At 44.2% G+C, this 14020-nt stretch overlaps 1 protein-coding gene across 2 annotated transcripts in view; it reads right to left on the reverse strand.

Annotated features, from left to right (window-relative positions):
- Nucleotides 1-13789, reverse strand: part of MARK3 (microtubule affinity regulating kinase 3) — a 62673-nt gene extending 48884 nt beyond the window's left edge. The window contains exons 1-2 of one of the 2 annotated variants that reach the window (XM_061998511.1): nucleotides 13044-13789; nucleotides 677-868 (exon numbers count right to left, since the gene is read on the reverse strand). In XM_061998511.1, the coding sequence (XP_061854495.1) occupies nucleotides 677-868; nucleotides 13044-13094 (243 nt within the window). In that variant the 5' untranslated portion in view covers nucleotides 13095-13789. The remainder of the gene's footprint in view (nucleotides 1-676; nucleotides 869-13043) is intronic. The other variant, XM_061998512.1, reaches the window with a different exon arrangement.
- Between the last annotated feature and the right edge of the window lie 231 nt (nucleotides 13790-14020).

Consider the following 14020-nt stretch of genomic DNA (forward strand, 5'->3'; position numbering starts at 1 on the left):
TGTTTCTCTCTCTTTCAGTATGTAGAGTTGCTATTAATAAAACAGCAAACAGGACTGCAGCTCACCAAATCAGAACCATCATTAAGTGTAAGTCATTAATTACACTGAATGGCACGCACAAGCTACTTACAGAGTCAGAGTTAGACACTATGAAGAGATAAAAGAGAAAGCTTGTCTACATCACTCAACACTGAGCAAGACACACAAACGGGCTCTGAACAAGTTGGAGTGTTTTTCCAAGGCTCACTGCACTACAGACACTAGCAGTGCTCCTGGGAGACATATTGCTTTGGCAAGAAAATACTGTGTTTGGGCTACTCAGACCATCATCAAGATCTATTAGTGCTCCTGACTTCCCCTCCAATACAGCCTTGCACTGTGCAGTACAGAAACACTGTAAGTAAGCTTATTGAATTGCTATATAATGAGCCCTTTTTTTGGAATGAAGGATTTAGCAGAGAATTCTAACAGCAAACTTAAGACAGGGATCATTTTCAAGAAAACTTGTTTGGTAGTCATTAAAAAACCCCACAGTTTTCCATTTCTGTTTTTTCTACATGAGTGGCAGTATCTCTAGTAAAGGTGCTAAAGGTTCACAGACTTAGATGATGCTACTCTAAGAGAACCTTCACACTTTAACTGCAATTCAGTATTGTTTAAACCCATAACACTTTACCTCTCTGCCAGTTAGGATGTGCCTTGCCAGCTTAACTTTTGCAAAATTGCCCTTTCCAATGGTTTTAAGGAGCCTGTAGTTTCCAATGTGCGGCTGCTCATCTGCGCAGGAAGCTATAGAGTTCCTGCAGCGAGCTCCAGAGCGCCCAGTTCGAGAGGAAACTTCCTGCCGTCCGTCTCCATGGGACGTGTGCTGCAACAGAAACATACACAGATAAGAAATCGAGACAAAACACATCAGTGAGGAGAAGCACATAAACATTCAGAAAACATTAGCGACTCCTTTGAAGAAACCTTCAAAGGATCCAACTCAAGATTCACAATGAACTGTGCTCTGATAAGGACAATAAAGAGGTAACCAGCTCATAACATTTCACCACCTGGTGAAGGCCAAGTGACCTGAACTGGAGCAACAGTTGAGCATTTTAAAGTAATTTATGTGGACTGTCAAATCAGTTCTGGAAGACAGAGGTGTTTGATATTATTTCCCATTTGCATTACTGCACCTAACTGAAGCAGGAAAGCCTTTGGAAATGAGACACAAATAAAGCTCTTCCAAAAGCACACACAGTACGATGTTCAGCCTCACTGGGCAGTTTGATACTACTGATAAAAGTTGGGGTTTTTCCCTCTTGTATTAGACTCCTGTTCCTTCAAAACCTCATGACTGATAATACCCAGGATGGTCTGGACAACAAGGGAAGGAATTCTACCTAATGTATAGAAACCTCAGATATAAATCGGCTGAACGCCACTTACAGAGATCTGAGATACTGCCTGCTAATTTTAAGTCCCTTTCCCTCTGTTTCCCTGAACAGCTATTCATCGCAAAAATGAACATGTCTCTCTCACACCTGTAACATTCTTTATTCAGTAGATCACACAGTTAAGGTAACAGTATTTTTGCATTTCCTAACAGCCTGTTCATGAAAGAGTAGGACTCCTCACGTCCCTTACTTCTCAACCCATGGTTGAAATCCATATATCAACTTCTCTAAGTAGACTTGCTGAGTCTGCAAATGTGGAGCAAACATCTGGCTCCACAGAAGACAAGACAGTAAATTCACAGTCATCCCCAAAATCCCAGATGTTGCTCTTCTGCTAGTACTACTCTTGCTAGTATTACTCTTACAAGGATGTGAGATCATCAACCACCATTGTAAAGACCCAAACGAACAAATCCACCTTGGCATGACACTTGGCAAATTTCACACTCTATTTAATAACCTGAGGTAACCTTGTGACCATACATTCTGGCATCTTAAGTTTCTTGGTTTGTTAATTCGAGTGCAACAGCTGTGATCAAATTATTTTTAAACCCACATTCATTCAATTTAAGAAATATCAGTGACAGAAGTCTATGGCAGCTCTTGGAAAACTGTTTCAATAGTCACTGTTCAGAAAACCACACACACATACTGTGGTGCATGTAATGTTTCAGCATCAATCTGGCTTTAACTTCTCGTTTCTTGTCACCAGACTTGTATTTCCCACATTACTTAATTACTATGACCATATTATCCCTTCACTTTATCATGTATGTATACTAAGCTCCCTGAAACAGCTGCTGTAAGAATGATTAAAGACAAAGAAACAGTTATTATAGTTCTTTTGAGAATCCCTTCCTATTTTTACAAAACCTTTTTGTGAGGCTTATGCCAGAACCTGACATGTCATCTGAACAGTAGATGCAGCAGGACTAAACAGACTGCATCTGCTGTTCATCACTCCATTGATTTTACATGGACAGAACCTGCCCTCTTGGTAGAAGATGATTTGTATCTGACCATCCAACACTGACCTTAACTCTTTTTAAAAACTACTGCTTCCCATTTCTTTATCACATATAATGACTTTCAGTCCTGGTTCCTTACACGCATGATCTCACACTTGGCTGAAGTGAAATGCACTTTCCTTACATGCAGGTTATTACATGTTCTTGATGATTGGCCCATCCTGCCCTATTTACTATTCCAGCCATCATTATCCTAGTTTGCAGCAGTAGCAGTATACATTTCTTCCAAAACACTCTATAACTGGCAAAGGAACAAGCAGCACACCCAGAACAAGATCCAGTAAAAAGCCAATGCTTGGTAGCAATTCATTGTTCTCAACAGTATCTCAAGACCTATAAAAACCAGATAAGTGTTTATCAACCAATAATTCTTAAGGAGAGTAAGGAGGAGAGCAGTCACCCAGCTCAAGGAACTACTACTAAGGCCAGTGAAATCCTGCATCAACAATTTCACTATTTTGCACACCCTTAACGCCAGGCTCAGGCTGGTTGTCCAGGACATCTTATTTACCCCTGATGTACAGGCCCAGCCAACACCCATCCTATCTACTTCTCTGAACTCTGACTTCCAACAAATCTTGCAGCATACAATGAAGAGAACTTATCTGTCAGCTCCTTTGGTACCTCTTCTAGTGTCAAATTATTCAGACCAGCTAGAAAAAAGCAGCAAATGCTGATGGTAGATGCCAACACCCTCCTGTGTTGCAACTCCCAGTGATCAGGGACCAGAATGTTCTTGGATATATCAGAGGAAGGCTCACTTTCAGTTGAGGTACACTATCCCATGAATACAGCTGAACTACACTGACTTGATAACCTATCTAACTTGGAAAATGCAGTGTATTGGAATTAATCAGCCTTTTCACACCTGGGCATGTGGCACCAGTGCACAGGCTGACTGCAGCAAGAGCCAGCCTGTCTCTAAGCAGGGCTTATTAGCTGAGGCTCTCCAGCAGACAGATTCAACTAGCAGGTTGCTTTCAACTGACCGACTGAAAACAAAGTATGTGCACCTGCACTGCCTTTTGCTTGAATGAACAAACTCTTGTTAGATCTGAGCTAGCTTAGGGGGCAGTTGAGATGTGGGCATCAGGTACCACATATTTCCAAACCAGAGAACCTGTGGATGAGATATTCAGAACTCATCTGACTCATCCTATAAACAATACTAGGTAAGATTCTATAACACTAATGAGTTCTACTCCACATAGTAAGCCACCCTAGCTGATGTACCTTGAGAGCTCCACTGTCCTCTGATGAGGAATGACTCCTTGTGTCCTATCATTTTTGTCATGCTTTCTAGCTTTGCACTTAAAGGGTGGGATTAACAGCTGTGAACTTACTCGGACCTGCATTGATAAATTTAACACAATCTCCTTGTACAGACCTTTGCATTTCCACCCTAACACACATCACTTCAAGAATCTGACCCTTTTCAGCTGAGGTTTTTGAATATCAAGCTTTGTGTTCCTGAGCAGTTCAGTTCTCTCCAACTAACTTGTTTGTAGCTGTGTTTTGCTCTATAGAAATCAGTGTGTTTGCAACCAGATCTAATTTGGACTGCATTTCACTTCACAAATCCTTCCTGTCAAATACAGGATTATTATATTGAACATAACACAAGCTCTCTAAAAACTGCAGAAAAGAGCTTCCCAATTTCAACATGGATTTTCTTTTGCTCATGGAAATGAAGAAGAGGGCTTGGTAGCATACAGTACTAAAAGGCATAAATTAAAAACTGAGCAAAAGTGTTTCTCCCACTCAAATCATTTTCAAGAAGCCATGATAGGTAGATGGAAAGCTAAACAGTGTAGGCAAAAAGCAAAAATATAGATGGTCCAGGAAAAGTTCAAGTCATGCATTGGCTTATGTAGCATTTGGCTGTACTCTGCCACTTCCCAGGGCAGTTTCCTCAGCAAACAGATTATCAGCTCCAATCTCAGTCCATAGAAATAGTAACAGCATCCTCTGATCTCTAAACCGAGACACAGGTCATTTGTCTCTTCCCAAGAAGACCCTCTGCAGATTTTTGCTTCCCTAACTCCCAAAGATCCTATTCAAGCCTCTCTCCTAGGCCCACATTTACATGCCTTCATTAAGGGGGCATGTCTTAAACATCTAAGATTTAGAACAAGTGTGTGTTTCTTTGTATTAAGTTTCCATTCATTGTGGTAGGGAAGCTGTACCTCCCTGCACATGCATTCTGTGTAAGGATAACACTTGTTCATGACACTCACCATGTCTGAGAGACTCTCAAAATACCTGTCTTCTCACAAAGAGAGACCATTATACTGCAGACTGGGAACTGAAGCAAGGAGACTGGGTAGTTTGTGCAGCTTCCTGTTAGCCAGAGTAACCACTTTTTAAGAAATATCTCCTGAAATCCACTCATGAGAAGTCTTTTCTTCCAGATCTTGAAATTCATCAGGTTCCATTCAAAAATCTTTTAAACACTTTTCAAGTCAACGGGACGACTTACTAAAGAGAAAAAAAAACATTGTCCTTCCTCCAGCCCCACCCTGGTATTACTCAAACCAGAAGGAAACGAAGTAAAACATCTCCATTTGGGAGAGACCTTACTGGGAGGAAGAGACTGAGCCTAAGACCAACTATATTTGGAACACAACACAAAACCCACCTTTTCGCAAAAGCCTTCCCCCACTGATGAGCCGACATCCTTTCATAGCCACATAATGATTAGCATGAAGAGAAAGAAAAAGAAAAGAAAGTAAAAAGCAAATGAAGTATGAAGGTGCCAATAACTGAAATCTTTTTGGTAGATGTTAGAGATATCTTAATATTCAAAGTATTAGAAATACATAGGGCAGAGGATGATTAGTGTCACACTTCTTGTGCTGCTTAAAAAGGTGTCAACAGCTGAAGAAAACCTGCAAGAGAAAGCATCTGACATCCATTCAAAAAAGCTGGAAAACATTAAGAAATTAATTGCCCAAGACCTGCAAAAATCCATGTTTATTTACAGTAAGGAGGAAGCTTTTGTTCCAAACCAGGGAGGAACAATGATATCAACATTTTTTTCCAAAGTATTTAATTTATACAGTAGTGAAAACTACCTTCCCATCAACTAAATGAACTGATCAAATGTAATCTCATTAAAGTCTCTAGCAATGTGTATTACCTTAGCTGTTACCCCTTCTCTGTATGAAATACTACAAGGTGATATTACAGAATTTCTTGGAAAGCTGTCAGACCAATAAGAATCCTGACAGCCTCCTTTGATTCACCATTTTTAATTATAATAAGAAAAAAAAGATGTACTTAAAGCCTATTCCTTGCAATGTTAACAATCTAAATATTCCAGGACACGATGAATATTTAAGAGACTGAATTGCTTCATTACCCCAATTTTGTATACAATATATAAATACATGGTAATTTCTGCCTGCCCACTCTTATTTCTATAAAAACTTCCCAGGAAACATATCACAGGTTTTTAAAACACATAAGTGTTCTAAATTAAACATTCAAAGGCTAATTTCACTGCAGCCCTTCCTAACAATGCGCTGTATTTTATTTCCCATTTGTCATTAACATCTTCAAGAACAGACAGACTGCTGAGTACTACTCAGTGTGAGAGGAAAAAAGGTTAGCCCTAAGGATATTCACAGAGGTGGCATCTCTTTGCACGGATAGATCTGCAGAACAAGACAGCAGGGCATCCTGCAAATGCTGACCAAGCAATTCTACTGGAAAGTCAAAACACAGGCTTCCATTTTTGGCAACCACCATGAGGTGTCACAGCAAACACTCAACCACAACTGTCTATAACCAGTCACTGCTCTGGGAATCCCAAAGTCATCATATACGATAGAGGAAAATAATGTAATGTTTTAAAAGGTACCAGGTGAAGATGTCCTGTACTTTTCCTGATTTTACTTCCATCCTACTGCTGACCAGGGCACAATCAGGACAGACCCAATATGTTCATGCTGATGTTTGCATAACCAATTCTTCGGCTCCAGCTCATATAATTAAAAGGCAGTTTTTAGACTAGCTTGCTACATAATCAATCTTAAGGGTGAACAGTCATGGCTTCCACCTCATGAAATTTTAAACACTGTCCTACAAAGGAAAATGCAATCCAACAGGGCACTAAAGTTACCAATCCATGAAGGCAGATTTATTCACTCAAGTGTGCTCCAGCCCTACCATAATGGATGCTGTGATCGAACAGTACAACCGAGAGGGTCACAACTCAGCAAGGGAGACAAATAGATCTTTCAGAAATACATTACAGCTGGTAAAGGAGAGAAAACACTAATTTTGATGCTTCCATTGCCAAAAGGTAAAGAATTCACTGTGCAACTCTCAGCCTGCCATAGTACTCATTCATTTAACTGGTATGACACTCAATCAAAACGAGTGGCTAGTTTAATTAGGTCATATTTGTCAAACAACCAGTTTAAAGGAAGAACCTGAAGAGCAAATACAGTGTTTAGCACACGCAGGTTATACCTCTTGACACACATTCTTAATTCTCCTTAATCTCTGCAGTGAAGGCAAAATGAAAAAAACAGGAGCAGCCATCAGGACAAGGCAGCTCCGGCTCAAACCATCTACAGCAATGCAACTCCCTGTAGGAGCAGCTTGATGGAGGCTGACAGTACAGACTGACATACAGGTGACTTCTGCTTGGCAGGAGGAGCATTGTTACTCAAAGTCACACTTGCATGCTCACAATTCTGGCCACAGACCAGGGGTAGAAAAACTACCAACAACTGCATCATTGCCCTGAAAATCAGAGTGGGAGAGAGCTGACAGCAAAGCACTAACAGCCTTCAGCAAAGGAAGGATGCTCTCAGGTTCTGGCCCAGGAGTTCTTCCCATCTATAACCACCACTACAGCCTCTGCTGATGTATTGGACATCATTTGGTTCACACTCCACACAGCCTATGAAAGAGAGTGGATTCCACGATTAGCACTGAACAACACCATAGTGAAGAAATCCTGCTTATACAATCAAAAAGTCTAGTGCCAGTTAGAAAAGCTTTTAAAAGCTCTTTTGTTGCTTCACATTATCAAGATCTGACATTCATCATATCCTTCCAGCCAAAGTTTCTTTACTGCTGATTAAAATGGGTATTTATTGACATCAGCCTGGGGAATAATAGCTGAAGAGCCAACCATATTCTATTCTTCACCAACAATACTGCCAACTAAGTTGTTTCCAGAATCATCAGTGTCAGTAATTACATGCTAAACAAAAAATCCCCCCTCACAGTTGGTTTTCAAAGACCACATTGAGCTTGCAGATAGAAAACTTTGTTTAGGTTTTAACCCTGCAGGAACAAATTTTATTTGAAAGATAATTTCTGTTTATATGTGTATATATACACACACACTCAGAGCTCACCGAGTTCTTATGGGCCAAGAATTCTCTTAACCCAAGGTTTTCATCCAGCAGAGCGGCTGGAATGTTACCACAGGTATACTCAGTATCTTTCAGGATTATGTTTTAAGAGCACTATGCATCTATTCAGCATATATTCTATAGATTTTTAGTGGCAGATGATCTCCACCCTAAGCAGAACCAATCTTGATATATCATGAGCCTAAAGAAACCCAGCGACCTCCATTTTTGATCTGGCTGATATCCACGAGGCAGCATTATTTGATTTAGAAGAGGAAGTTGCAGACACATGCTACTTACTGTATATCATCTGAAATGGAGATCTGGAGAGACAAATGCCTCCACTCTTAGAATTCCTTTGACCTGAGTCACCTGAGATGTGCAGTCAACAGGAATTGTAGTATTATATCGACATGAGTACATCTTTTGCCCAGAACTGAAATGGAGAATCAAAGCTGCTACTTCTAAGGCCACAATTTTAAGTTACGTTCAGTGGTGCTAATAAAATACATGAACTATGACTTGTTCACTTCTGGAGTAAGGTCCTGTAGCTTAGTTTTGCTGAGTTACTGAAAGAATGTAAAACAAGAAGGATGTTTGTTTCCAGAATGGGAACACCACAATTAATGAAAGGTGCATCACTGCAGTTACACATCTCTGTTTGTAGCTGTGGCATAACCCAAGTTATCTTAGTCCTAGAGTGCTAGGGCTAGGTTTGAGTTTGAGCAAACTAGACTCAAACCAAACCAAAACCAGTTTTTATCCTTCCTCACCTGAACTGGCCATTCCCACCCTCTTGTCTGTGTCAGTATTTGTAGCCACACGGAGTGGGGACAAACACATGTTTCTTCAGCATTCATCTCAGAGAGCTGACCAGACTCGTTGCACAGCCTTACAGTAATTAGAGCACAGGTGGGCAGAGGCAGCCACCTCAGCAGCCTCCTCAGTTTGGGCTGCCAGTGAAAACCAACAGTTGAACAACATAGCATGGGCTGCTTTAGCAGAGCTGAAGAATGAAACTTCTCCCTTCAAAATGTGAAAATGCTAGCAGTGTGTGACTCGTAACGTCACACAACCTCATCAGGTGCTTTTGGAGGACAAACAGCAGCAGACCTATCAGGCATCCCAGGCAGCTGGGAATGTACAAAAAGCATTTTCCTGCTCTGTCAAAATTTGGAATTAAAAAAATACATCCCAGATGAACTCCTAAACCGGATTTTATTTCTAGCTATTTTGCTACCTTCACCTAATTTCATTCAAACCAGAGAATTTATGATAACTGGTGGAAAATACAGGAGAATGTAGATGGTCCCTGTAGCAGAAAATCTACCACAACTCTTGGCCACAGGCACACCTTCCTCCCCTGCCCCTTCTTCACAAAAACCCACAGGATTTCACGCTATGGAAGAAAGCATTCTGATTACAGATCTATTTGTAATAGGAGAAGCCTGATAAATAATATATAGAATAATGTGAGCTTGCATATTGTCTGCAAATGCTCTAATGCACTTCACAGCTAATTGGTAATAAACCAAGATGCACCGCACTAACCTTCACAGCACCTGAAAAGCACATTTTTGAACCTAACCTTGTCTTTTCTAAGCCTTTTTAAATAAGATGCTTTTGCTGCACAGAATCCTTTTGTACAGGCTTGTACAAGCACAGTTGCTGTCACGCTGGCATTTTTCAATAGCAAATTTTTCCCATTAGGCACAGTCATTGAGATAAGAGGATATTTTAGTCTCGCTTTTCCTCAAATTGCTTTAATTTTTAATTCAGATTAGACTGCAGAACCAACACATTCAAAACAGTTACCTTTTATTCCCCCAAAAAAAACACACAACTGTGCAAGGAACACAGAGACTCCTATTAAACCATTTGGCCTAAGATTTTTCTTTTGTATTTCATGCCCTTATAAAAAACACCCCAAATCTACCAACCTCCATACCACCTGTATTTCCTTGTTTCTACCTACAGTTCACTGTCATCTTCCCACTCTTAGGGATTTTTTTTAATGAATATCTGTCCTACTTCCCACAATCTTGCTCCCTCTGCTCTTATTTCTTTGTCACTCCTTGTCCTCCATCCTACCATATGCACATTCCCCTATGCCTCCTCCTATCTTTTGTCTCCCACCATATACCTTACATTTCCATCGTGTTTCCACATTCTTTCCTCCTCCATCTTCTCTCCCTTCTCATCACTAGTAAAACAGGTTTACTCATTCTTCTGTCACCTAAAGGTCTGTCTTCTGCCACTCTGCTGCCTGTTGCTTCCTCTCCCACACGTAGGACATAATTCCAAAGAAGATAGAGCAGATCTAATCCCCTAACTCGCTTCTGTCCCCTAAGCAGCTGGCAGCCACTGCTGCACAAGACATGGCAGAGAGGAGCTGCTCTACCTTTGTGATGAGAAGCCAGCTCATTGCAGGCCAACAGCCAGCTTCCAACTGTCCAAGTGTGAAGTTCCTATGATCACAGATCATCTGGGATGCCTTTCCTCTCAAAACCAGGTGACTCGGAGCCAAATTCTTTAATCTCAAAGGCACTGAAGGCTCGATAGCTGAGAGTGGCTTTGGGGGAAAGCCACTGTGACAGCATTTCCACTTCAGCAGTGTGTGTGTTGATAAGAGGTGGTATAGACTGCCTTAAAAAAAACCCAAATCAAGTACTGACAATTAGACTTTGTCTGTTGGAGGGGAGTTGCCAACCACTGAACGTGCTTAGCTGCAAGCACAGACAATGATCATTTACGCTCACCCTCATTCTGGAAGCTAACTCCATTTTCAAAGCTGCAAGTGTAGGCACGGACAAGCTCCGATCAGCACACCTCAACGAGGTGCAACACCACTCAAGCCTCCGTCAGCACTGGTAACCTTCCAAGCAAAGAGAAGGCATTCAGAGGGTCCACAACCACAGCCCAAAGGCTAGCTGAATACTTTGGCACCTCTTAAGCTTCTTCCCACTTGTGCTTCAGACTCCTAGAAATATTAACTAATTAGATTTCTCTCATGTGAAAGAGAATCAAAGGCTCAGTTTACCCGCCAACACAACACACCCAGCTTTGGGGTGGGAGAACACTTAATTTAGGTATCAAAATCGTCATATTTGGTATTAAAAAAGAGGGACCTGGCATTCACAGCTGCAGGGGTCATTCAGACAGACTAAATGTCAGATTTAAATTTAGTTTTAAGCAAGGCAGAGCAGAATGCATTTTAGTGAATTTCTAGGTAGCCAATGGACAGGCAGCTTCTGGAGGGGTAAGGCCTTGTACTGGGGGGTTGGTTCAATGCATGGGGTGAGTGTGAGGATTAATCACTCCCTGTCAATATCACTCCCTCAGCTCAGACTACTGCACTTGAAAAATATGCCTTAATCTAAACTTAAGGCAATTCATCTGCAAGCAAGACAATCCACGTATCTTAAGTTACGAAGACTACTAAAGAGAAGCGTTAGACCAGTATTTTGAAATGAGAGCAAGGTGCCTTAAGTGGAAGACATGTAACTTCAAGTGCTAGAACACATAGTTTGTGAATAATGCGTTTCCTCGAGCACATACTAAGTCCTTCCACCATTAAGTCATCCAATAGCAGAGTCTGAATTAATTAGAGAACCTGATCCCAACACCTCCTAAAATGATTTGCAGGATGGCCTCCACACATCCTCATGGGAGCCTGAAACCCTCAGTCAGCTTTGCTTACAGACTAAAACAATTACCCAAATAAACTTTGTGTAGTATTTTGTAAGCTGTGCTACAACTTCAACCCTCCCCATGGCATAGGAAGGGCCACCTCACATTTTAATTATTTTCTTCCACAAGGCAGGAAGCTCATTGAGATTTTACAACCAAATACGCTTACTTGGCTTTTTGCTCATGAATGCAGCCTTTAGCCTGCAGGTTGCACCTAGTGCTAAAATAAATAAAGATCACAGAAGTTAGAAGTGCCTATTATGTCAATAAAATCTAAATCCCTAGTAATGCAGTAATTGTTCCACGCAGCCTGTTTTCTAACGCTTTGTCTGGTCTTGTTTTGAACAATGGGGCTACCATCACTTTTCTTGGACTATTTATGGGCTGCAACAATCCCACAGTTTTTTTTTCCCTAATGTTTAACCAAAGTTTCCATTTTTTACGGCAGTCCAAAAGATAAGAAGTCCTCACAAAATAAAATCTCCTGTGTCAAGCTTAGCATCTGCCTTCTTACAGAATATCAGCCAGCCTTTATAGAAAGCGAAATACAAAGTTCACAGATCGACTCATTTTAGACTACAGTGATCCACAACTCCCTTCTGTTTATCACCTGGGGATGTGTCACAGCCTATGCAGAAAAACGGTTAGACAGGACACACCAGGATCGAGCAAGTCTTAAGGTAAAAGAAATACAGTTCCTACTGCAGAAAGGGAGTCTCCTACAGAGCTTCTGTTTGTGGCTCTCTGCTCATGTGGTAGGACCACTTTTTTTTTTTCTCCTGTCTTTCTTTTCTCCTTTAACATATGACCTGTGTGATTGTTAATAGTGCTTGGCTCAATCTTGTAAATAAAGTGTCAATTCCCAAACCCTGGCTTTGTTAAGGGGGAAGGGGTGGGGAGAAGGAACAAGCTCCCTTGAAGATGATTCCAATAAAGAAACCCTTTTCATGCCATCTGAACAGGTGACTAGTCTAAAAGCGTTATCATGGAGAATCCTGCAAATTAAGCAGGGAAGAGGCCTATTATCTAGGTCACCTAGCCCACCCCTACCGAAGCTGACTTATTGCCATCTGTTTACCAGAGGTTTATTCGGTTGCTTTTAGCAGTAAGTTTGCACATCAGGAGAAGACAGCAACCCAGTAAGGCCCCCTCCCCGACGCAGATCTTCTCTTCCCCGTTACCAACACGACAACCCCGACCCTCGCCACCGAGAGACACTCGGATTAAGCGTTAGAAAGGGGGCACTGGGTTTGGGGGGTGGGGGGGAGAGGAGGGAGAGATGCCCGTAAACGCTACTAAAATGAGCGAACCGTGCTGGAGGATGGGTGCTGTGTTTAAAAAACACAATTAGCCTAAATCTGCCGTTTAGGGAAAGCACGGGCGGCTAACGCCAGCCCTCCGCAGGGTGATTCCCCCCCTCGCCCCGCCGCTGGCCGGGCCCGCTGCCCCCGGGGCCGCACCCCGGGAGGGTGCGCAGGCCCGGCCGGGCCCCCGCGGCCGGCGGTACTCACGTTCTCGGTGTCGCGCTCGTTCACCGTGGGCAATGGAGTCCGAGTGGACATTTTACTTCACTCGGGCGGCTGCGCTGCCCGCGACGGCGGTGCGCGCACACACACACACACGGGCCCCCGGGCCGGGGCTGCGCGTCTGCTCCGAGATGGTGGTCGCAGGGAGCCACCATGAAGGACGAGGTGGCTGGCGGGGGGGCGGCGTCGCGTCGGTGCCCCCCACCCTCCGGCGGCGCCACACGCCCGAGCTAGATCCCCCTCAGGGAGCGGAGCGGTCTCGCCCCCTCCGAGCCCTCCGGGCTCATCCTACTGCCAGGCCGGGCTCCGCGGAGGTCAGCAGCGGGGAGAGGGGCACCTCATCAAGCGCGGAGGGATGGAGCTGGGGAAAGGGAGGAGGCGAGGGAGCGGCTCCGGGGGAGGGGTGGGGGGGAAAGGCAGGGCGGACTGCCAGGGAGGAGGAAGAGGCAGCGGGGCGTCGCGCAGCCCGACTCCTCTCGCCGACTCTTCTCCGCTGCTGTCGGGGCACGGAGGCCAACGCAGGCCCGCCGCTGAGGGGTCTCCTCTCTCCTTCCCCCGCCGCGGCTCCGCTTCACGGAGCCGCCCGCTCTCTTCCCCGCCCGTCTCTACCCGCTCGCCCCAGGCTCCGAGAAGGCTGTCTCCCCGCGGGCCGCGGCCGGGCTGGGGGGAAGCTGCGCGCCCACCCGCCCCGCCGCTCGCCTGCCTGCCTGCCCCCCGCCCCTCCGCCGCTCCCGGACGAGCCAAGATGGCCGCCCGGCTTCCTCCGCGCCGAGCCCAGCTCCGACATGAACCGGAAGGGCCCGCCCCCAGCCGGCCGCGCCGGGGAGGCCGCCACCGGCGGCCTGTTGCTAGGGGCTGCGGCGGGGCGGGGCGGCGGCCGCGCCGCTCCCCGCGGGCTGCCCCCCATCCCCCGCCGGCGAGCCGAGCCGGACGTGAGCGGAGAAGCGGCGTGAGCCGTAGCG

Source organism: Colius striatus, chromosome 6 (assembly GCF_028858725.1).
Source record: "Colius striatus isolate bColStr4 chromosome 6, bColStr4.1.hap1, whole genome shotgun sequence".
NCBI lineage: Eukaryota > Metazoa > Chordata > Aves > Coliiformes > Coliidae > Colius > Colius striatus.